This window comes from Ambystoma mexicanum, chromosome 12 (genome assembly GCF_040938575.1).
Source record: "Ambystoma mexicanum isolate Mex_15411 chromosome 12, UKY_AmexF1_1, whole genome shotgun sequence".
In the NCBI taxonomy this organism is placed as follows: Eukaryota; Metazoa; Chordata; class Amphibia; order Caudata; family Ambystomatidae; genus Ambystoma; species Ambystoma mexicanum.
The window spans coordinates 1,002,914,046-1,002,939,514 of NC_090936.1; the positions used below are offsets into that span (position 1 = coordinate 1,002,914,046).

The following is a 25,469-nucleotide window of genomic DNA, read 5'->3' on the forward strand; positions in this document are numbered from 1 at the left end:
TAGGAGAATTTGTCACCCCAATGATCTTTAGATTTCCTATTGGAGAGAAATATGAGCCATCCAGTTGCATTCTCTGAGCAATTTGCGTCCTTTTCTAGCGCACGTTGGATAAGTCGGTGATCAAGGAGGTCAAAGGGTTTGCTCAGATAGTCAAGTCTTCCCTTCGATATTTAGCATGTGGGTCTGGAGATCACACATTGCAGTTTCAGTAAGCCGGAGTGTTGGTGGTGTAATGTTAGTCTCCTCGTAGTTTGTTGTTGGCAATCTTGTGTAGCACCTTCAAGATAAAATGGCAATTGGTGCTGGGTCTTAGGTTGGTAGGATTTCGATGATCGAGGTTGGGCTTCTTAAATAGAGCTGCGACAGTCTTTATACTCGTGGGCACTACCTTGTCCCGGAATGATGTGTTGACGATTCTCATGAGTAGTGGTGCGAATAGGTCTGCATTCTCTAGTATTTTGGGCGGCAGTATGTTTTCGGAGCGTGCAGTGGGCTTCATGGTGGCTAAGACTTTCTGTATATTTTCTAGTGGTGATTTTTGGAATCTGAAGGGTTCAGTGGGGTTGGGTGTGTCCCATGTGGGCGGATGTTCTATAGTGGTCTGTGTGGTTTGAGTTCTTGATCAGGTCCTGGGCCTTTTTGATTTTATCAGAGAAGGTAGTTTGGACTTTGTTGCAGTCATCCTGTGATGATTTGGCAGTATGCATTGCCAAAATCCTTATTGCATGAACTGTTTTAGCCTTGTTCAGATTCTCGAAAGGAGTATACCCTTTCCTCTGTGAATTGAATGTGTGCAGGTAGAGGTAGTATTTTGCTGCTCTATACCAAGTATTTGTTTTAAATGGTAAATCTTGAACCCCTAACTATGTAGCTGTACTGTTAGTTCCCTGAAAAAATAGATTATGAACCCAGTACCCACGTAATCCAGCAGGTGAAGGTTGCTATTCATTGGTTCATTGTTCTTTCTGCCTTTTTTATTTTTGGATTTGTATAGCGCATTACAGCCCACGGGCATCGACTTGTCCATGTTTCATCAGTCTGTCACGCTTGTGTTCGGGTTGTGCATGGAAGGGTATAATATGCTCCCTTGCACCGGCTAAGAAGACCTGCTTGAAAAAACTGTACGTTTTCTGTTCTAGTGACTCTTACCCTTGATCATCCTAGTTTACTCCAGATTTGTTCTGACAATTTATTGTGGCCTTGGACAGACTGTTTTATTTCTCAGCCAACAAAAGCCACATGGGTTTGGGTGGAAGTTTTATTTTTTTTCCCCTTATTTTTAAAAAACCTTTTACATTTATTTTATAATCCTTTGAGTTTGTAATGAGAAACTTCAAACGCCCGTCTCTTGAAAATGTTATATTCTAAAATGAGTTTTCTCTGAAACGTAGACCAACAAGGTCTCCCCCTCCTTACTTGTGCTGAAAATCTTCCAAATATAAATAACCCATTTTACAATAGTGTCCCTATGTCATTCAAAATATTTGTTGGTTTAGACTTTCAGTGCTTTTTTCCCCCTTACTTTCAAATTGTCTGTGGACAGGCAAGGTATGATCTTAAACTACTGCATTCACACAATTTTATTTTGGTGGCAACACTTAAGTTGCCCTCCCAGAATTTAGAACGAACTTGGTCAATCCTAATAGATCCAGTCTGCACACCAAAATGTTGGGTCGCATTGATCAAAATTCTTCCCAATTTGCAGAAATATTAATCTAAATAAAGATTCTATCTTACTGGTTTGTTTCTTTGTAGATTTCAACATGTAAACATATTTAAATATCTCTACTGAGAAATTATCTGCTCCCTTTTACAATGCAAAACACCATGCATATTGGCCTTTTTATACTCTCAATCCGAAATGGGCCTACACGATGGCACCATCTGCTAGGACAGTAGTAGGCTATGCAGCATCAGAATTGGTTGTGTGAAAAGTTGTCAATTTGCATGACCGTATGGATGCATTTTAATTTTTTTAAATTGAGATCAACTGTAAAGTGCAAGTGGGGCTGTGCCTAGGGACGGTCCATGTATGCTTTTTCAGCACTGAAGGAGCTCTCCACCTTCAACTAAGACTCCCTATTCCCAAACGTGTAGTGTTGGTTCTCTGTAGAGGCCTAGAGGTGGTAGCCTTGTATCTCTCTATGGGATTGTCTAGGTAACCTAAATGGGGGTAACCTGATCTCGCTGCCTTTCCTCTCTGCCGATGGCTTTGCAACTTACTCTTCCCCTCCACCCTTGCTGCTATTCCTCTGGCCCTTGTTCCTTCTCTTTGCCTCTCACTCTTCCCATTTCTATTCTCCTTCCACATGATCTTACTCTGCCTCTTGTGCCTCCGATCTCTTCTCTAATACCGAGCTAGCTCCCTCCTCTCCTACCTGGTTGTACTCTTCCTCACCTTCACTTGTACACAGCATTCTTACAGCTCTTGCAATCCAAACACCTTACCGTCACACTTTATAAACACTCAAGTACTTCCCTCCAACTCTTCCACATCCTCCTACCCCATGCAAATTCCTTTCACTGAAGAGTGACTCTCCTGGATTTTAATAGCCTTCCCCCTTCCTCTTTCCTGTTTGGTACTGAGTCATTGTCTCCCTGGACCAGTCTCTGCCTTATATATACACACACCCCAAACTCCTCATATTCTGCCTGGCAATCTTAAGGCCCCTGTTTTGTAGACTTCATTTCCTTCCAGCCTGCCATGCAGTCTCTGGTGTGGTTTGCTCGGTTACCCTTCTAGATTGGGTAAATCATTGTCTGTAGGGGTTTTGGGGATATCTCTTGCCATTGCTCCCGCTGCTGTGACAGCCTCTGGTGGTTTCTTTTTCGCTGTGTCCCAAGTCCTTTGTAGCAGTTTTGGGGACCCTATGTTGGGTGATTTGTCTCAAATGTGGTTCCTGTAAATATCTAGAAAATCCATATTCCCCACAGCAACCATTACTTCTAATCCTGGATTTGGTCATGGGACCCAAGTGCATTGTGGTACTTGCAGTCCTTTATCTCTGGCAGCCATGCCAACTGCATGTTGTTGGTGCATGCTGATAGCTATAGTCTCTTGAGGATCCACCTGGAAGATTAAGAGACCTGGTCAGGACAGAGCCTGATGGGCACCAGGACCTATGTGCATGCATGACTCCACATACTGGGAAGCCATGGATGGGTGGAGGAGGTGGATCACCTCCCTACTCCCTCACCACCTCTGGGGTAGATCTGGCACCTGCATTGCCCTGGTTGGCCACCTACCCCAGCTTGAGTGGTCCTTGGGCCACCTTGACAGAGTCCTATCCCTTACCCTGTCACAGCTGACATAAGGAACTCCAGACTTTGGCTCTTTAAGGGACATCCCTGGTAATCTAGCTGGGTTCTGCTTTGCAATTGCCAAGTAAATGCCTATCTTTCATTTTGTCTGCCTGGAATTTTGGAGGTTTAAGTACAGGCCCCTGTGTGAATGGCACATGACTTCCATGTAAGTGTCTTGGTTTCAGGGTCTGCTCTGGAATGTTGGCAGTTCTGTCCCTTGGGTCTTCCTCCTGTCGGGATAGCAAACCGATGCCCAGAAGTGTCGGAGGCAGATCGTTTATAGTAGTTATGAATGTAAAGCTGTGGAGGGTGTAATTGCTTCAATCAACAATGTTGTGTTCCAGCAACATTTCCATTTCCAGTCTACTTTGCTTCCCCGCCCTGCTCAAGCAGTATATATGCTTTTTGTTTTTATACAAACTGGTATCCTTCTATTCCTTTCTCGAGCAGGCCATAGACCTCCCACCTGCAACCTCTTGAAAGTCTAAGTTTAGAAGTGCATCGGAAACGCGTTTACTTTCTTGTGGCTTTAAACTTTTTACTCACTGCAGCATTGTACACACAATGAATACCCATCTCCATTTTCATAGGCCTGTGTTCACTTTTTTAATGTCTTTTTCCACATTCTTTTTCACTTCCAAATGTCTATCCTTAACTTGGATTGCTACCAACCTTAAGATAACTTTCACCTACTCTTAAATAAAGCGTGATTGTGCTAGCATACAGGGAAAACATGCGCTAGTCGACCACACTGAGCTACTGTTAGTTTCCAGGCCGATTCCCTGCTTCGGAACTGGCATAGTTTAGGGCTAGAAGAGGCCAATTCAGGAATGATTAGTGAGGCCATATTTCAATCCGGTTTTTATGTAGACCTACATTGTTTTAATGTGTTCGTAGTTTTGGCTATTAGGTGGCGCTTGCTACACCTAGAAGCCGAAACTATTGCATTAGATTAGGGAGGGATGGCATAGGAGGGACACACAACTTGTAGGTGGTATTTGATTATTTGTCAACCCTTTTACTGACCATGGCCATTCCTACCTAGTTCCTGCTCTTCCCCAGGCAAAACACCTCCTCATGGGAACACTTGAGCTTGCTTTAATCCAGCCTTACCCTCAAAGGTTCTATTTGGTAGCTTGTAGTGCTTTTTAAAAGCAGTCTTCTGAGAGTTTGACTCAATTGAGTTGTAACCCCACTACTGATGCAATAAAATGGCTTAACCATTTCTGCTTCAGCCACTCTATTTTATAAGCGCTGTGCGTGTTCCTAACTGAAGCCTTGTTAAAACCAAGCATTGGCAAAGCGAACAATTTTGGCTTGTGTATATGTATTGGACATTTATTTGCCAGGCACTGATGGATACCCAGGTACTGGCACCATTTTACAGCTGCTACCATCAATGGCTAGTTAATACCACTACGACTGTGCCTGACAATTTAAAACTGTAGCAAATACTCCATTCTCCTCCTACTCTTATCTTGATGCAGCTTTTTACATTGTCGCCCATCCATCCCTCCTTCCGACTCTCCTCCCTGAGCTTCAATGACCCTGCCCTCTACGCTCACCCCAACCCCTCTTGACTGAGTGGCCTCTTGCCTCGCCAACATTCTCCACTCCCATCATTTCCTTCCCCACACCCCTGCTGGTTGTAATTGGTTATTTACAACGTGCTTAATACCCAGAGGTTTCTAAGCGGGTATCGAACCTGTGTTGCTCTGCCAATTATGCCTTCATCAATGACACCCAGAATATCATCTTCAGTACTGCCCTATTGGAACGCAACACCAAATGTCTCCCTGACGTTATTCACGGGGTTGCTGTAATCGTAAAGCCAAGTCCTCTTCTTGCCTCAAATACAACCACACTTGCCTGGCTCTCTACTCCTTACCTTCTGACCTCGCTCTGTCCCATAATGGTTGCAACTTTGGTCATCTGATTGTGACCTTCAACTAAAACAAATGGGCATGGCTGCAGCCACTGCAGCCAGGTGCAACCTCAAAATATGAAAAATCTGCTAGTCTCGCCCACCCCTTAAGTCCTACTCAGCTCAACCCTCCTCAACAAACTGGCCTACTGTTCTAGCCTACTATCCGGTAGTCCCCTTTGCTGTTGCTCTCCCCTCCGCAGGTTTCTCAACTTGGCTACATGTACCCTTTACAACACCGGCCCCCCACATATCACACTGTCAATGCACTGCTGGCTGGATCTCCATGCATAGTTGCTTGTTCTTTAAAATCTTGATCTTCATGTACAAATATATTCATGGTCTCTCCCATCCATACCCATGTGACTGCATTTCCCTATACTTTTCACCTTGCACCCTGCAATCCTCTGTTCCCGATTCCTCAACCTCGCTACTGTCCACCTTCCACTGAAATGCCCTTCCCCCATCATAATGCCAACGCATCATGAATACTACTTAAAACCCACTTGCTTGCCAAAGAACTGACACCTCCCATCCACACCCGTGCTTTCCCAACAATAGTTAAGCCACACATAGGCATGTAGAAATGCATAAATGCATGCCAATAAGCTCTTATGGCAATGGGCTATATCTTTTATTTACCCTAATTCTTTGTTTCTGGTCTGTCCCTCATTGTTGCCCTCACCACCTGTGTTTCTGTCACACATTCACCTACCCCGTGTAAAGGCACCCTTCACAGGGACTGCTTCTGCTCTTTATATCCTCCTTTTGCATGCCTTTTCTGATGGCAATTTCGGTCCTGTCATGCAATAAATGCAAATTGCAGAATTATCTGAAATGTTCACATTTTAAAATGGGTTAGTCAAACCTGTTAATCAAATAGCTAAAATAATCTGTCCGTTTCTTTAGCTAATGATTGAGACATAAATGTAATGCCTAGACACCTGTCCAATGTTATTTCCAGTCCCCTAAATTGCTTTTGTTTTAAACAACCATAACCAACTGGTGATCTAACATTTGTTTTTATAGAATAGCAATCTTTTAGCTGCTGTCCAGAGGCTACTTTGTTTTAGGGAATGTAGTGTGCCAGAACGTATTTGTGTGTTTTTATTTTATTGTGTATTTGTAAGGTTCTTACACCAAGAAAATTGTGTTTCAAAGCGCCCACAGGGCAACGGGGAGGGAACATGGGAATAAAACAATGAAATAGAGGCGGACCTACTAGGCCTTGTGAGCATCGCATTCAGAGCATGCAAGTGCGAAGAGAAGGGATGAGGGAGTTAGTGCTAGGTGTACCAGGAGGAGGTGCTAGGGAGTGAGCAGCGGTAAGTGCCTTGGAGAGTGGTCAGCTGTCAAATAAGTGCAAGCCTGTGGTGGCATAGGACAGTGGGTGCCAAGGCAAGTGCTTGGAACGGGCGGAGGCTGGAGGCGATTGGGTGTGGGAGGCCTGGGCCCAAGAGGAAACATGGGCCCTGATCACCAATCTCAGAAACTGTAGGTTTTGGGAGGGAGGGAGGGAGGAAGGAAGGGAAGGAGGAAGTGAAGGAAAGTCTTGAGGAGCTTCTGGAATTTGAGGAGATCAGGCTCAAGACGAAAACGGGAGGCTGTTCATGGGAGGGAGCCTGCTGAGGAAAGGGATTGGAGAGTTGGTGCCAGAGGAACATAAAGATCTGGAGGGACAGTATTTAGTGAGAACAAGTTGTAGATAGCATGGTCACCGGCCCCAGACAGCCTTATGGATGATGCAGAGGGATATGAATTTGATTCTTGTAGCAACCGGGAGCCATTGGAGAGTTTTTAAGGCTGGAGAGATTCGGTCCCTGGAGTTTAAGTCAAGGATACTCTTGAAGCCCCATTCTGGATTAGCTGGAGGGGTAGAGAAGAGGGTAGATTAAGGAAAAGGCTGTTGCAGTAGTCCATCCTAGAGATAACCAGAGCTCTGGAGACCTTGAGCTTCTGGGGGAAAGTGAGAAGGGAGAATTTTGCCGATGTAGAGTTGAAAGGGGGCCTTCTTGGCAAGGACCTGAATGTGAGGGAGGGAGGAAGGAAAAAGGAATCGCATGACTCCAAGGTTTCTGGCTTCAGATGGAGGAGAAGGCTGAGAGCCCATAGAGGATGGCCAGAGAGGGGAAAGAAAAGGGAGCAGGAGTCCAAATAGGATGTATCTGTCTTGTTGGCATTGCGGCAGAGATCATTGGAAGTGTTCCGGAAATGGATTGGAAGATAGGCAGTCTGGGATGGTGGAAGAAGTAAGGAGAGGGTCAGAGGGAAGTTTGGAGAAGAGCTGTCTCATCTGCGTAACACTGGAATGTAGGGGTGAAGGTGAAAATAAGGTGTGCCAGTGGAACAAGATAGGTATTAAAGAGCCAGAGAGGGAGGTTGGAGCCCTGGGGGACACCGCAGGTGGAGATAGAGGGGGGAGCAGAAAGAGCCCAGAATAACCTGCGATGGACAGTCACCGAGGAAGGTCAGCCAGTCCAGCTCCAAGATACCAGGGTATCGTGGAGACGTTTTAAAAGGATGGAGTGGTTGACCATGTCAAATGCAGAGGAGGGATCATGTAGAATGAGAATAGCTGGATGGTTGTAATCAAGAGATACAGTTCCTCACTGGTGTTCAGAAGAGCAGTTTCCTCGCCTCTGGGTGCTCTGAATCCAGATTCATGGTTTTTCCAGTGTGCTGGGCGAGTTGCAGGAAGAACAGCTTCTCCAAGAGTTTCCCAAGGAAGGGGGTGATGGATATGGGCCGGTAGTTGGTTGGACATGAGTCTGCAGAAGGTTTTTCAGGAGGGCGTGCACAAGGAGTGCTTGAGGGGGGGGGGGGTGGTTTCCAGTAGGTAGAGTGGTTGCAGAAATCAGCAAGTGCAGGGGAAAGAGAGCCAATGTTGTCCTTAATTGTTCTGGAAGAGCAGACTTTGAAACATGCATGGCTTGATCAATCTTTTTTTTATATAAAGTATTTTATTGTTTTTAACATAATAAAATAATCACAATAAAGCAACAAGCAAACAAATCAACTTAAAGACTGTCATGGTCATTCAGAATCAATGGAGATAGTACCATAGCATCAGAAGTCGAACGGCTTCCTCAGAACGTGTAGTAGTATGTAATACAAATACATATACTAATACAAAACAAAACACCCAGTACACATTCCTCAGGCTGTGGGAGGGGTGCTCGGGTCGCTCCTTCTTCCCATCTGCCCCATATTTTCAAGGCTTTGTTGGGACAGCCTCGTGCCGAGTAAATCCTATGCTCCATCATAGCGCATCTGTCCATATCTAATTTCCATTGGTCCAGTGTTGGGGAGTCAGGGGCTCCCCATTTCTGCGCTATGTTGCGCTTGATCAGTCCCATCGCCGTGTGTAGGAGTAATATCTCCCACTTATTAGCTTCCATCTCGCCAGGCACACCTAGGAGCAGAGTCTTTGGGTCCAGTGGCAGGGTTCGGTTCAGAACTCGAGAGAGTTCCCTACAACATGCGTTCCAAAAAGTTTGTATCCGGGGACATGCCCACAAAATATGAATGAAGGTTCCCTCCTCCTCCCCGCATCGCAAACAGTTCGGGTTTGGGGCCCGTTTCCAGCCATATAGGCGCGTTCTAGGGTAATAAACCCGGTGCAGTGTTTTCAACTGCACAAGTCGAAGCCTAGAGGAAATAGCGATTTCTCGGGGGTGCATGAGGACTTGTATCCAGTCCTCTGGATCTATCTCTCCCACATCCGCTTCCCATTTCGCCTTCAGCTCGTTCAGTTCAGGGGTGGCAAAGGAGGACATGACATTATAGAGGATGGAAGTGCATTTGGTGGGAATGTACGCCGGGAGAATGTTACGCTCTATAGGGGTATAGTCTGGCAGTTGTGTATCATCTGTTAGGTAGGGACTTAGGGCGTGGGCCAGGCGTATGTAATGGTATCGTTCCATATGTGGAATCTGAAATTGCAATTGCAGGTCATCAAATGAGGTCAATCTTCCCTGCGTGAGCACATTCCCAACCCTAATAATCCCCGCCTTAACCCACTTGGGCCACGGCTCAAACTTCTGAGTCGCAGCTAGATTGTTGTTTTGCCAGAGGGGTTGTGCAGTAGTAACTTTGTTTCCCCACCCAATGAATCGGTGTGCTTGTCTCCACACCGTAATCATGTGTGTTTTGGTTGTGGGTGGGGGGGGTTCTCGGGAGGGGTTGATAAAGGAGGGACAGCGGGTCGGTGTTCTGCATAGTGGCTATCTCAGCACGTATGTGGGGCAAGTCTCGGTTTCCGTGGAGAAGATCATTAACCACTACCAGTTGTGATGCCCAGTAGTACGTTTGTAGACGGGGAACTCCTATTCCTCCCTCCCAGATCGATCTCTGAAGTGTGGTTAACGCAATTCGTGGTTGGCCTCCTCCCCCCCCCCCCATATGAGATCTCTAAGAAGTGTCTCCACTTGGTGAAACTCCAGATCGGGGATTCCAAGCGGGGCATTCTGGATAACATAAAGGAATCTGGGAAGGGATATCATTTTAAAGAGTGCCGCTCTTCCCATAAGTGTCAGGGGGAGGAGTTTCCAGTGTCGGACATCAATACCGAAGCGGTCCGTGATCGGTCGGAGATTGTGTTCTATATAACTTGTTAAGTCCCCAGATATCCATATTCCCAGGTATCGAAAGCCCTGTCGTTCCACCCGATACGAGCACTCCTGGGGAATTGCTTGGTCTCCACCCTTTACCGGAAAGAAGACTGATTTCTCCCAGTTGATTCTAAGTCCGCTGAGTTCCCCAAAGCGGATGAGCAGTTGTGTTACAATGGGGGAAGACCTTGGTGGGTCACCCAGATATACGAGGAGGTCGTCTGCGTACAGGGACGTACGATCCTCGTGTCCCTCCGGCCATCTGAATCCTTTCCAGGCGGTGTTTTGGCGAAGCCAAAGAGCCAGTGGCTCGATAGCAAGGGCGAATAAAAGAGGGGACAGTGGGCATCCCTGTCGTGTACCCCGACCCACGGGGAAGGACCTGGAGGACCAGCCGTTTACCTTCACTTCAGCTTTGATGTTAGTATAAAGTAACTGCACCCATCCCAGAAAGGCCTCTCCGAATCCCATACGGCGCATGACCTCCCAGAGGCAGTCCCATCGAATGGAATCAAAAGCCTTTTCAAAATCGACTGCCAACAGGGCCAAGGGTTCATTTATAATCGGATCTCTCCAATGCTAGATGGAGGCCGCGTAGATTCATCCGAGTCGATTTGCACGGCATAAATCCACATTGGTCCGGGTGGATCAGGGTGGGTGCAACTAACTGTAAACGGTTCGCTAGTAACTTAGCGAGGATCTTAGCCTCCCCGTTGATCAGTGATATAGGCCTATAGGAGGCACATTCATGTGGAGGTTTGCCAGGCTTGGGAATGACTACGATAGTCGCCTTGCAAAGATCTGGTGGGAGGGTCCCCTGATCCCGGGCAGCAAGGAACAATCTATGTAGAGGAGCCGCCATTTTATCTGCTCCTAGCTTTTGCCAAGTTTCGACAGGGAATCCATTTGGGCCCGGGGCCTTCCCTGATTGGAGCTGAGACAGCGCCTCCGAAATCTCAGCCTCCGATAAGGCAGAGTCCAGTTGGTCTCTCTGTTGCCCCGAGAGAGTCGGTAACGTTGCCGCATCTAGGAGGGAGGGGTTTAGTGGTGAGGTCGGGGCTCGGTACAGGTCCGCGTAAAACTCTGCGAAGGCCTCAGCGATCCCAGAGTCTGAATGGTAGCTGTCGCCCTGTGGCGTAACTATTTCCCGGACATGGCGTTGTCCTTCGTCCCTCCTCTGTAGCCAGGCGAGCAGTTTACCTGCCTTGTCCCCTAGTTTGTACACCCTCGCTCTAGCCTGCCAATGGGCCTGCTTAGCGTCATCCATCGCTCTGTTCCCAAGGCATTCTTGGGCACGCTGGAGGGATCGATGGGTCTCGGGCGTAGGGTCAGAGATATGCTTAGTCTCCCAGTTACTCACTTCCTCTTCGGCTTTTAGTATTTCCCGAAGCCGGGTGTTTCTTTTGTGTCGTCCAGGAGAGAATCTCACCCCTGAGCACTGTTTTATATGCCTCCCATAGTATCAAGGGGTTATCCACCGACTCCTCGTTAATTTCAAAGTATTCGGCAGACACCTCCTCTAGGCGAGCTATCAACTCCGGGAACGCCAGGTAGTAGTTGATAAGTCGCCACGTTCTAGGAGGAAGGGGGCCCTGCATACACAGTTCAACTGAGAGGTGAGTGGTCCGAGATACCCCGGTGGAGTAGAGCTGCGGACATTGCCCTGTAGAGGTTGGTATGTGGCAGAAAGAGGTAATCCAGTCTGGACATGGAGCTGTGAGCGCCGGAGTGGAAGGAATACTCCCTAGCATTCGGGTGTAACTCCCTCCATACATCTCGGAGCCCAAGAGCAGATGTAAAATTGGCTAATCTAGTAGGAGTGTTTGGGTTGCGATTTCGGAGATGGGAACGGTCAACGCTATCATTCATGGTGTCTTGAAGTCTCCCCCCAGAACGAGTGTATCAGGGTGGTGTTTCCCTATAAGGGTAGTGAGGTCGTCCAGTAACTCCTGTCCCAGCCCAGGTGGAGAGTAGATTGATGCAATAGCCACCGTCTGACCCCAGATCGTTCCCGTGACGAACACGTATCGGGATACTCCGATCCCTCCGATCCCTTTCAACCATTTGCTGGACAAATGGAATGCGCTTATGTATCAGAATGAGGGTGCCCCTGGAGCCCATTGTATACCCCGCCTGAAAGGCAAGTTGGTAATTAGTCCTCTGAAAAAAGGCACAGTTTGATCCCGCCAGATGGGTTTCTGTCAGAAGGGCCACATCAGGGGAGTGTCCGTTTAAAAATTGCCTGAGAAGACGCCGTTTGATTCCCGACCCCATCCCATTCACGTTCCAAATAAGGAATTTCAGAGATTTAGTATGTCGTATGGGTGTCCAGTTAGTCTGTGCGGAGGATACTTAGTACACATGGTGGGACTGTCAAGGGTATAGCAATCGGTGAAAGAAGGCGATATGGTATCTGCCTGTGTCAAAAGAGCGGGAGTGCTCTGTAAAATAGTACAGAGCGCCTTCAACCAGAGATAATGGTTCGCTTGACCTACGAACACATGACAGTCTTGAGATAACAAAACTTTAAACATTCCCAACTCCCCCCCCACCCTATACTCCACCCCAACACGAAGTACCTGTCGCCCCAACATAGCTGAGCCTTCAATTAAGGTATCGGCTCAAAAACCAGACCCTTGGACAGGGTCTAGATAAACAAAGAGAAAAAGAAAAAGGGGAGGGGGGAGGGGGAAAAAGGGGAAGGGAGAGGGAAAGGACTTGGCTAGGGGGGGGGGGTGAGAGCCTCCTCTAGAGTTCCCTCCCTTGCGCCAATGTCAACATCTTCCATGGTGGACTATTTATGCGTGGGGCTCAGGAGTGCGAAAAGTGCACGCCCCCATGTCAGAGCATATCTCCTAGGCCCCGGGAGTAAGGGGCAATACTCCGTTTAATGTTCTTCTTGATCTGCCACTGGCTCCAGGATCTCCTGTCCTTCCCGTTCTGGGTTTCTCCTCGGGGAGGCTCGCCGAGGCCTCGGCCGGGGTCTTCCTCTCGGTCTCCTTGGCCTTGCTGTCCAGTCGCCTTCTACGTGGGCCTCGGCCCATTTCCATGCCTCTTGCGGGTCACTGAAGTGAACAGTAGTTCCTTTATGGTAAATCTTTAGTTGGGCCGGGAAGAGCAGGCCGTATTTCACATTCAGTTGAGCCAGTTGTCTCTTGAGTGGTTCAAATGATTGTCGTGCCCGCTGCACTTCTCGGGTATAGTCCGGGAAAAAGGCGATTCGGGAGCTGTTATGGGTAATCGACCCTTGTGATCGTGACAGTTGCAGGAGGGCATCCCTATCTCGATAGTTGAGTAGGCGGGCAATAATAGTATGTGGCGGAGCACCCGGGGGTGGTTTGCCCGGCGGCATCCTATGAGCCCTCTCCACTGAGAAACTTTGAAAAGGATGTGGCCTCGAAGATATCCACGAGCCACTGCTCCAAGAATAGTTCCATGCATTGTCCCTCTTCCCCCTCCGGCAGGCCCAGGATGCGGACGTTGTTACGGCGGGATCTCCCCTCTCCATCCTCCACCCTCGATTCAAGGGTTTTAAGGCGGTTTAAGGCCTGGGACAGTTGACGATTGATCCCGCCAATGTTGTCCTCCACTTCAGAGATGCGGTGTTCCGCCTCTCCTGTTCTGGAAGTTAGTTTCTGCAGGTCGTGGCGCAGGAAGGAAACCTCTGCCGCCATACTGTCTATTTTGGTCTCCATGGAGGATCGGGAATTAGCAATGGCCGCCATTACATAATGTAGGGAAAGAGAGCCGTCCCCCGTGGGGGAGTTCAGTCGTGTTGCTGGGCCCGCCGGGGCCGGGGTAGTAGCGACAGCAAATTGGTCCATACTGCTCTGTTTGGGTGGTTTTTTCTGCCTGTCTTTCCCCATGGCTCCGAAGACCGTGAAGCGTCGGGCACAATGGGTCAAGTGATATTATTTATACCCAGTTGAACCCACTCTGGTGTGTGGTGTTGCAGGCCTGCAGCGGATCAGATGGAGAGCTGCGGGTCCCCCAGAGCGTCCTCCAACAGGCTAATATGTATTCTGGGTGGTAGGGGCTCGGCGTCCTGTATTGGGGTTTCACGGGGCCTCCAGAGACCGTGCAGGCCTCCGTCGTATCTCACAGTCCCTCGCTAGGTGGTGGTCCCCTTATGTCTCCTACGCGGCACCCGGCTCCGTTTTCTGTGTGTAGCGGGGGGGGAACCCACCTACCTCTAGCGCGGTCTAGCCGAGCCGCTGCTGTCCTCCACCGCTCGGCGCTGGGACGAGATGGCCCAAGAATGGGGGCCGCTTGTCACCGGGCTCGGGTCTGTCCAGGCGTCCTCCGGGTGCCAGCAGGTTCAAATGGTGTCCGCCTCGTATACCGCTTCACACCGCACCACGTCAGGCCGCCCCGAGCCACAGTCATGCAAAGGAGATCTGCCCTCAGGCCCGGCAGCCATCTTGATCTCGTAGTTCGGACGGCGCCACCGGCCTTCAGCAAACTGTAGATTTAGCCCGTCGGGTGGACCGTTAGGTGCCCAGATTTCAGTCGATCCTAGCCCACAGCTTCACGGGCACAATCGCGACGTTGATATCGCCCGAAATCCCCAGGAATCAGGATAAAAGTACAGGATTGTATCGGCGCTCACTCGGCTCACGTCCGCATCGTTCGCGCGCTAGCCACGCCCCCCCGGCTTGATCAATCTTGATTTCGGTTTCTTAGAATGAGTTGAGGACCAAACCTTGCATGAGCCATGCATTTTGAGTTTCAGTACAGTGCTACACCTATATACCTACTGCCCAAAGAGCCAGCAGTCTATGTTCATCTTGTGATAGTTTCAGGAGGAACCATTTCTTTGGCCCGCCAGCTTCAGAAAGGCAAATGGGCACTCTTCAGCAGGGACACTGCATTGTTGCAGACATCACTAGCATTCCTGCTATTCGAGTGCAGTGATTGCTTTGTTAGCATCCATAAAACAAGTCATGTGTTCCCAACTGCTGAATTAATCATGCTACGAGGCCTTTCCAAACACTCCTATCCAGAACTGGCTAATAGACATGAAACAACATGGCTTATCTCCTCTGCTTGCATTAAACTATGAAATTCCTCTGCTTTGGCAGCAACCTTTCCTTCAACACCCCCATCTCTAAGCCTGAGCTGGTGCTAGCACTCTCCTACATGAAATTAAGCCCTTCAGGACTGATGTCAAGGCTGAAGTCTTGACCTTCCTGGATCCTCAATCATCCCATCATCAAGACTTTTCCATTCCACAGAACTGAAGAAATGAGTCCACACCATCAGAGTGTTGCACTGTGCCACTCCCAAGTATTTGTTTGAGGAACAGACATGTTAATTTCCACCCGAAAGGGCTTACAGTAACACACTTGCAGAGTAAAGAGGCGTTCCCCCAATTGGGGAGCCTTTTCAATAGCACAAAAAATGAGTTATTTGCCAGTTGGAGGGTGTTTGGGACCTAGGCCAAGGACACCACAAACCCAGGGAAGGGCCCTCCATCAAAATTAGATGGCTGGAAATTCTGGTGGAACCTGCTAGTGTCCGCCACGTGTGGCCATTAACCCCCACACCCTCAAGCCCTGTAACTCTCCATGACATCACGATACCTGGGGTCTTGCACGTTCCAGCTGGCAGCAGGCTTATTTTTCGACTGTCCTGCTCCTTTGCTGGACCATCATGGAAATAGTATTTTAAACAACTAAAACTATTCGAACCCTGGTGGGAGCCCTCTGGTGCAACTAGCTATCACCAACCGCATTCAGTGGTGAACGGCCCTAAGCCCTCACCGGCAAACCTCCTTTTTGCTTGAACGCACCTAGGCTCAGGCTGTTGGGCTGTTACTGGACCTGTACACCGTCACCATTTATATAGCCAGTTTTTCAGAGCTGCCAGCTTGAGTGGGATTGTGCCACAAATAGAGGGTGATGGAGGGCTACTTACACATCACAGCCCTATTTGTTAGAAACCAGAGATGGCCATGGCAAAAAAAAAAAAATCCATGATGCATTGATCTGAAAGTGGGTAGTTTCTACATCTAAAAGCATTACGATTTGGCAAGACACACAGATGGGTGTAGTAGTGGACCATTTAACAATTGGGGATACAGTTCTAATCTGATTTTTTAGTAGTGGAAATCTGCTGTTGAGGTTAGGACCTGACTGCAGAAAAATCCAAGACCACTCACACCAACCCCACCTTTTCTCGGTGTAGAAGTACTGGGCTAATCAACGTCTGTGTCCTAAATGCTGTAAAGAATTTTGAAATTGTTCCTTTACTCTACTTGGTGTTTTTATAATGCTGACTCGTCTTGTGTTACCAGATGACACTCGGATGTAATCTATGACTTGGTCCTGGAAAATGTCTTTTTGCAGCCAAGCCTCGTTCTCTTTTTCTCAGTTGGCACAGGGCAAATCGTGCTGCCATGGCATGTCCTTAGTGGTGATGTGATTTGTTGCATTTCTGGCACCTCCCCATTAATTCTTTTCATGTCTTGAGTAGAGGGGCTCCCACATTCCTTTGTAACTTGGTAAAACTTGGGGTTTCGCCCTAGGTAACTCGGGGTGATCCAGACGTGGACACCTTGCTCACTTCCTTAGAGAGGCTCAGCTTCACCTGATGAGGCCCAACTAGGCCGAAAAGCGTGTCTGGGGTTACCGATGGTACTCTTGTTCAGGGGAGAATTGCCTAGCATTTCGGTTGGACTGCCCTTGTGGGTGGGGACAAAGACTGTTATGCAAATGGAAATGTATATTTCTCCTCTGGACGGTGCATTGGGCTAAAACATGGTTGTAGACCCTCCTGAGTGGAAGAAATTCCATAGAACAGGGTATGACCAATGTTATGTTCAGTATAGGGCCTCCCACACTCCTTTGTAGTCCTGGCAGAGCTTTTCTACAGGAGCATAAAGGAGCAGTTTAAAAGGACTAAAGGAAATGGGGCCCTTTATTTTCATGTCCATGCAGTTCCTTCAAGGCAGTGGCCTTTAGCCAGGTGCTGGCTTCAGTCCAATACAAATGCATGGAGTAACTATATTGTGTAACCACTGAAAAGGTGACGGTTTGCACAAGACTGGGAGGCCCTTCTGAACGCAGCAGGCTTAAATTGGTCTGTTTCTTTAAACCTGTGAATGAGACGCTGTGTGTGCGTGCCTGTCTGTCTGTCTGTCTGTCTGCATCTGCGTGCGCACGCACGCAAGCTTTCTGGGTCTGCACTGACTCCATTGTCTGCAACTGGTTCTGGCCTGCAGCTTTGTACATGATAAATGATACCCTGGTTATCAGAAGGTTGAAAGCTGAAAGTCAGCAAAAAGTCTGGATAACAAAGCAAGCTGTCTTTTCACTCTGTTTCCTGCACTCTACCGTCTGATCATCCAGCTGGTATGTCCTTAATTGGAACCTTTGTGTTACTGACAATTTAATAGTGTTCTGGTTAACAGGGGGCCTGGTAGCAAATATTTTAATGTGGTCATTTTCCCCTTTATTCCACTAATGTTTGTCTTTGTATCTGCTTAGATGATCCAGACCCCGATGATGGCTTTAACTACAAGCAGATGATGATCCGGGATGAACGAAGGTTTAAAATGGCTGACCAGAATGGTGATTTGATCGCCTCGAAGGAAGAGTTCACAGCTTTCCTGCACCCAGAGGAGTATGACTACATGAAAGACATTGTCGTTCTGGTTGGTATTTGCCAATATATTCTCTCCACCTTCGATGTAAAGATTTTGACTTCAAAAATCTTGCATCGTTTGTCAGTAATGCGAGTTATGTTTTCGAACATGGACAATCAAAACTATTTTTTTGGCTACAACACCCATGTTCCCTCACCATTGACTATGCTGGCTATGGCTGATTGTAGTTGTAGCAGAATCTGGCTTTAGACAATTCCTTCAGTCCTTCACTTCTATGACGAGGCTGGACTGGAGGGTGCCAATTCTGAAGGGTGTAAACACCTGACCCAAAGGCCCTATTGACTTTGTCACCATGAAATGTTCACTACTGGTGAGCTGGCGATTCCGTACAAACTGCCAAGTATTACTTTTTCTCATTGCTGTCTGGGGTTGGACTTGGAACAGGCGACCTGGAGGTAAATTACTCTGCAACATATTCAGGAGCCACACTGTTGTAGAAGTAAAACTCTCTGGTCGCAGGCATACCTAGGACCCCCCAAACCACAAGGCCTACAAGTAGAAAATTACTGTACTGCTATGTAGCTTGCGCATATAGATCCTGTGCTATACACGGAAGCTATTCAGTCCTGTAATTGAAATTGTCCATCTGTTACCATCCTTTAAAGACATCCGTTCTTGGAGTGAAATGTGCTCAGGCAATCACTGTTCTCATACCGAGGAGCCACTGATTCCACAGAAGCAGTCTTCTGAACACAGCCATCTAAGGCATTACTATTTTAATAAGAAACTAAACCCCAGAATGCTGCTGCGAGTCTAGTTTAAATTGTATAAAATGTTGGTGGGCATACTGGCGTTTCAGGTTAATTTGCTGAATCTCCAGCAAGTTAAAACCTGCAGGAGTCTTCCTTGCATCCAAGGGAGGGTGAGCTTTCTGCCCTCGGGTAACACATTTTCTACAGCCCCTTTGCCAAGCCCCCAACCTGCTTGAATTGTAACAATTAGTGTTTCTAGTATGACCTTACTCAATGAGGCACGACAAAGACCAATAAGTGTGCAGTGCCATGTAAATATATCTAGTCAAATATTGTAACTTTCTGCCATACCGGGGTCTGCTGCAGTCCCAGATGTAAAAGATCAAAGCAGTGAATCCTCTTGTCCTTGTGCTAAAACGCCCTTTAGCCTTTGCCACACTTGCAACTCTCAAGACCTACAGTTGAGACTGTGACCGTGTGGACTGTGACCGTTCCAACACCTTACTGTCGGTGAAAGTCTTAAAACTGAAAGACTGCATGGACCAAAACCATGCATCGTAGTCGTCAAGTTCTAGTGTATTCAGAATTTGCCTAACCGGATGTACAAAACATTTGGAGGGACAAGTATGAAGGTTGTACTTGTGTCTTAGTCCCCATCCCCATATTTGCAGGTTATCCTTATGGAGACTGAACTGGAGCTCTGTGCAGCAGGAATTCTGAAAACCAGTTTGTGTGCATCCGTGGGACACAAATACACAATAGTACTCCACCCCTCTCCCACTATTCACTCCCAGGTGTGGTGCTGGGGCACAGTACTTTCTGCAGGCCTGCTGGCACCCTTTGCATGCAAATTCCCTTATCTTTTTCTAACTGACTTCTCTGTTGGTGTGCCGGGATCACTTGTGGGTCCTTTTCACACTCTGTGGTGAACCTTTTGCATCCGTCCCTTCAGGATTGCCTCAGTTGCTGGAAGGGGCTCTTCATGAAAGGCAAGGCTTCCTTTCTCTTTTCACGGGCACCAAGCACAGGTGACCTGTTCCCTCCACCTTCCACTTGCAGAGGGTCTGCTCTTCAAGCACCCTTAGCCTAATACTCCTGTGGACCTCAGGATATGCAATAAGGTATTGATTTGGCTGCCTACGCCCAGACCCGCCACTGAGCTATCCAGTTTGACCTTGTTGTCTTGGTCTTCCAAGATTTGCCAGGAGTGCTTGGAAAAGTCTAGCAGTGTCTGGGAGGCAAGCTTCATGACTTGTCCTGAGGAACGTCCACTGGTCACCGCTTCCACTTTTGTCATGACGGTGCCAGTTTGCCAAGATATGTTATGTATCCACCTGCTGGCTTTTCTGCATTTTTGTTCTTTTCCTCCCAGTTAGACTTAATCCAAAACCTGAGTGTGGCTCTGTATTTTGTGATCTGCGTCAGTCCTTGTGACTCTTAGGACGGGGTTACCCTAGTCTTTCAGAAAAGTACCCTTTCACGTTAATGATGTGGCTAGGCTGGTGGTGGATTTTTCACCTGTGCATAATAGTTTCACCAGGGAGCAGGACAGTCCATTGAGCAGTCCAATGACACTTTGAAGGCTCTTGGGTACCTAGAGTAGGCGTTGAGTCGTTAATCCCACCAGTCCATGGGCTGTAGCAGAGACTACGATTTTCTGAGATCTTGCAAAGGAGCACCTCTCACTGGACCAATGACTGGAGAGGATGCTGGTCCACTGCAAAAGTCGTCCTCTGGTGACAGTGGGCTGCTCTTCATCGTAGGATTCTTGGCTCCAACGTAGATCTGAAGAATGGCTACAGGAGTCGTCCCCTTATCCAGATTCAGAGCTTGAAGTCCAAGCCCATCAATGGTAAGTATCTGCACCATTCAAACAGCCAGTAGTTGACCTATCTGGGACAACTGCAGGTTTCACATCTGCTCCAGCAGTAGACTTTGCTGCACCAAGGATTTGAACTGGGACTAGACGGTCACCGTCCCAGCCCCCCACCCCGCTTCCTGTGGAGCACACGCAACTGCTTACTAGACCCAAAAGCAGCAGATTTCCTTGGCAAGTGCATGACCGTGACATGGGATTTCCTGGCCTGGGAGGGCAGGAAGAAGGCCAAAACTACAATTTTGCCAAAGAACAGGCGAAAAGTGCATGGCACAGCCGTTTTATGGTACTAGCCACGTTTAGTAGTCGGATACAAACGTGAATGTGCACAATGAAAATAAAGCAAAAAGTAAACTTGTAACTCCCGCTACCATTTGGGCACATATAAAAGTAACAAGTCCCAAGTTCTGAGAATATGCAGTATCCCTACTGCACTGCAAGGTGCTGTGTGCCGTTGTTAAAATGTAAGACTCAAACAAGAATGTTTCTTAGTCAGTGCTGACATTCTAAAGGATTAGTCAGTTTCCCAATAACCATGAGCAAGGGAAAGTGAAGCTGAAGGCTCTACTTCCTGTCAAAGTCAGGGCAGGTACAACAATCGTCAAAGAAGGTTGTCCCATTGAAATATGCACTGGGAAAGGTGTAAAAGACTTTCCTACCAGTCTGGAAAATGCACCTGAAGACCCTGACCACAGGGCTTGAGGACCCTACAGCCAGACAAGTAGGCAAAGTCCAAGGATACCAGAAGGAGTGTGCAGTTCAATGTCTTTGTTGAAAGAGGAAACAAGCCAGGGACGTTAAGGTCCATGAGCATGACCTGCACCTGTTACAAGATAGCCGGAGTACCGCTTCCTCCCATTATACAAGAACGCTGAACGTGAGGGGTGGCTACTTCATGGTCAGGGGCTACTTCATGGTCAGAATCTGAAGGAGCTACAATCCAAGACCTCTGCAAGATGGCCACCTACCAAAGGGCAATGTGAGGATCCTTCAGGTGACAGCCTAAGATTTTGTAAGGATTGTTGTGAATCTGCTTATAATCACATGCTGTGCATATAGTGTGACATCTAGTGGTAATTGCAGAGTATTGCATCTCGTCTATCCCCCCCTCATGGAAATGGCGGTGGGTGGAACATTTTCTGTGCCAACTGTCTGGGAAAGCGGATAGCCTTCATGTAGTAATGAATGCGTTTACACAGAAGAGGAAGGATGGGTTTCCATCCCCCAATACCTGTCATTGGGGAAATAGTTACATAAGGAGGTCTTATTGCCATCTACTGCTGGTGGCCAAGCACTGACCAGAGAGGGATGGGGCCAAGCCTGATTTGCATATGATCGTTCACCTTTATATAATGGCTTGGCAGGTGAACGATGGTCTGGAGGGTTGCTCAGAGCAATGGCAGAGGTTAAGATTAATTATAAACCTTCCAGCCATCACCTTTTTGTTTTGCAGCAAGAGATTGGTACTCTGGTCTCATGAAACTGGCAGACACTCCAGTGCTCTCACCAAATCCCTGACCTGGCTTCATTTCTTTTTTTAATTGCTGCAGCGCAAAGTGCACCGATCCATCCCAGAAGGGATGACATTCAAAGTATGGAAGGGGATCGGGCGAAGAGGGGGGAGGGGGGTGATATGGATCAGAAGTACAGTTATCTCTACAGCGAGTAGCTGTTTTGTAACTGAAGTGTGCTTAACATAGCGTTCTTTTTCCGAGAAGTATTGTGCTCTGTGATCTATTGTTGGCTTTTCCCTCGGCCTACATTTGCTTACACATGTTAATAATCTAGTCCTGCTTAGTGTATTGGGTATCGTGCATTTCTGCTCCAGTTACCAACACTTATAGACCTGCTCCAGTGCTGGGGACATCCGTAAGCTATGGGGGTGTTGAGTGTTACCATTTATGAAACCATTTTTGAAAAGGAAACCTATTAGCTTGCCTTTGATAAAGTGCTGATCCATGCCGTTATCCGTATAACGCATGTGATATGGAGTGCATCTAAATTTCATTGCTGTTTTGTTTGGGGAGGGGGTGGAGTGGAGATGCGGGGGTGGGAACAGGTGGGCAGTGGGACCCGTCTTTGCTTTTGTGCCTTGGCAGCAGCATGAATACCATTGTATGTGCTAAACCAGATTAAGCATCCAGTACATTTTTATTTTTTTATATTTTAAGGAAACCATGGAAGACATTGACAAAAATGGAGATGGTGTCATTGATTTGGAGGAATATATTGGTGAGCATCAACCTAATTTTTCCTAGTTCTGTATTTCAGCTTGTCTTTGTCAACCTTTACCAAGTATTGACCTAAACATTGTCGTGTCCTGTGATATATGGCATAACACGCCTATACACAAGTGTTTAAAAGTGCGCGATTGAATACATTGTTTCCAAATCTTTCTATTTATAGACCATATGATATCCGTGATCCACTAACTTTACCGTTCCAGCTATCTAGAGTTCAGTGAGTAAGACTTCCGAACAATCCATTTTGCTCACCTAGGGTAAACTGGAATATGTGATCACTGTACCACCCGTATTTCAGCTGACCAATGTCGACAACCATTACGATATGGCACAGTGATCTGATAGCTCACTGTGGCTCGCATTCCCCTACTCTGCTCCGCCCCCCCCCCCGACCACTTACCTTAACGGCGGCACACACGGAAATGTGCTGCTGACGTCCCGCGGTGTCAGTTCCCACCCACTTACATGGGTCCGTGCTGGTGCCGCAGGGTCCCTTTTCTCCTTTTATTTTTCTTTAAACTTTGTCACCCTGCTCTCATTTAACAGGAGAGGACACCCCCCCCCCCCCCCCCTGCTTCCGTTACTCGCAGTAATGGTGGTCAGCATTTATTTACTGCGCAAAGGCACAGGAATCGTACCAGGCAACAGTGTTGCAGTAATGGTACGATTCCGTAAACTGCAGTGTTCAGGTATGTGGGATGAAGGTCAAGGTGTAATACTGTAAGAAATTGGTACAAGACAGTTTTTTCCCCTCGGGCGTTCTTCTACTCACCAGAGTGAAAGGGTGTGCTAAATCCAAGAGTAGATTAGTCTTGTTCCAATGCCTCTTCGATCGGCGACAGAATTGTCTTTATCTATTTTGGTGGGCCATGTGGTTGTGCTTCACTTCCATTCGCTGACTTGAGAGCTAAGGAACACAAGATATCCTCTTAAATGTCCTTCATCTTGCATGTCAATAAGGAGAGTGAGACAATCTATTTAACATATGTTAGATTCTGAGCCTCACAAAACATGTCCATATTATCAGACACCCTGTCGACTATGCTGCATTTCAGAGGAAGTTCTTTATTTTTTTAGGTACCACAGCTGGGGTTTTCTGTTAGTCATTTATTTGTAGCACTTCCATGAAATCAAATTTGTGCTTAAACCAAAAAAATACAAACCATGAAGTAAAACTAGTATTGATTCCTATGTATTTTCATACAGTTCATTCAAATCCTAGGTTAAGTGATGGTAGACTGGATTTCTACACTCTGGCCTGCTGAACAGATATGTAGGAAGCCAACCTAGTTGGTGAAAAGGGACAACTCTGGGAGCTGTAGCCAAACCGGCCACAGTAGCATGGTCAAGACGGAAGTCTCAGGTAGGGGTGAGGATGGTTAAGAGTCCACAATGAGGCCACAAGGTAAGTAATTCAGGATTACACTTGGACAAGTACCTACAAAATATACTGTAATTATTTATGGCCAAGCAAACACTAATATCTACAAGCAAGTAATACAACACTCCTAATAAAATACATATATACAGCCCCAGTAACCAATGCAATAAAATCATAATGCCCCACAATACTGAAAGGAATGGGAATGGTTAGATTTGCAATGACAGTCCACAATAATACAACCCTACTTTAGAAGTCCAACCGTAACTGGGGCCTTGTGCCCTGTTCGCAAGGTCTCTATTAGTTTTGTGAGTTAGGAGGAGGGTCTTGTGGATGGGAAATCAGTTCCACAAATCGGCTACGTATCTATTCTAGGAAATAAATCTATCCCTGGCTTTCAACAACTAGTTTTGCCAAAGCCAAACAAATTTAAATCTATACAAAAGTTTTCCAAACTTTTACAGTTTAAGAATGGGGGTTTGGGGACAGGTACGTATTGCTGCAACTCACCCCTGTACTCTGTTCAGACTTGGCAGGTTTGGTCTGAGGTCTGTTATCCCGCTGTTGCTTTTGGTCACCAGAGTCAAGGAGTTGTGCAGGCATGAGATGTCCCGGTTGGATTCAGATGCTGGTGCAACCTGTTCCTGTTGAGGAATGCAACTCGCACCGCTACAGCATGACTCCAGGCACTTAACCAGACATGGGGAAAGCCAGTTTTAACAGGAGGATGATTAAGATCAATCTACCGTGCCGAACCACAACGCATTTACCACGATAGCCCAAACTGGAGTTGGTCAGTCCACAGGATAGTTCCCGGAACGTTTCTGAAGACTCCAGATGGCTGGGCACCGAGCAGACGTCTGGAATGGTTGATCCCACCACTCGAGGGTCAAAGCATCACCAGGCCTTCTGAAGATCACCAGCCGCACTGGGCTCCACCGGGACAGCAGCAATTGGCTCCATGCAGGACTTCCCTTTTATCCAGAATCTCGGGTGAGACCAACTTGGCCCACCCAGTGGAAGATCTGCCACTCGCAAACCCCAGCAGTGGTCCACGCAGGACCACTGATGGTGAAACTCATGCATAGAAACGTTTGATTTGAGACCAGGCGGTCCCAGCTCACTTCCTCGGAACACACATGGCCCTGCACTAGCCCGCAATAAACAAAACGTTCCCGGGCAATGCATGGCCCTAAAAGGGTTTTCCTGACTGGCAGGAAGAGGGCCACAGGCCAAGATGGCAAAATGAACAAGCAAAAACCTTGTTGCACTGCCATGTTGGGACACTAGCCACAGTTAGTAGCCATATACGGTGAGGTTAAAGAAAAGTATTGCAAACAAGGTCAAAATGTAACTAGATGTGCCTAAAGACACTGGTGGCAGTAAAGTAGCAAAAACAATCTATTTGTGTGTAGTCTGAGGTCCTACAAAAGAAGCCCCATTTTAAGATGCATCGTGCAATGATGGTCATCCAAAAAATATAACCTGTATAAAGAAAAGGCAAACCTAGTTTCCCAGTAAGACAGCCTGAAGGACTGGTCCGTTCCCCATAACAATGAGCCAAAGTGCTGGGGAGTGAAGCTGAACGCTTCACTGGAAAAAGGTCCGGACAGAGTACAAAAATAAAGTTTGGGAGTACATAGGGAGGGAAAGTTGCAAAAAATGGAACTTTACCAATGATCCTCCCCTCCCACCTGACTAGAGGGAAACTAATCCACCCCTGGATGGGTCTCTGTTACAGTCGGTTTTCTCAGTTGGAAAGGCATAGGGTCCG

General features: G+C 47.4%; 1 protein-coding gene across 2 annotated transcripts in view; it reads left to right on the top strand.

Moving 5' to 3' along the window:
* Positions 1-25,469, top strand: part of CALU (calumenin) — a 144,724-nt gene that overhangs the window by 42,766 nt on the left and 76,489 nt on the right. For both annotated transcript variants that reach the window (XM_069629528.1, XM_069629529.1), the window contains exons 4-5: positions 17,325-17,491; positions 22,243-22,303. In XM_069629528.1, coding sequence (XP_069485629.1) covers positions 17,325-17,491; positions 22,243-22,303 — 228 coding nt within the window. The remainder of the gene's footprint in view (positions 1-17,324; positions 17,492-22,242; positions 22,304-25,469) is intronic.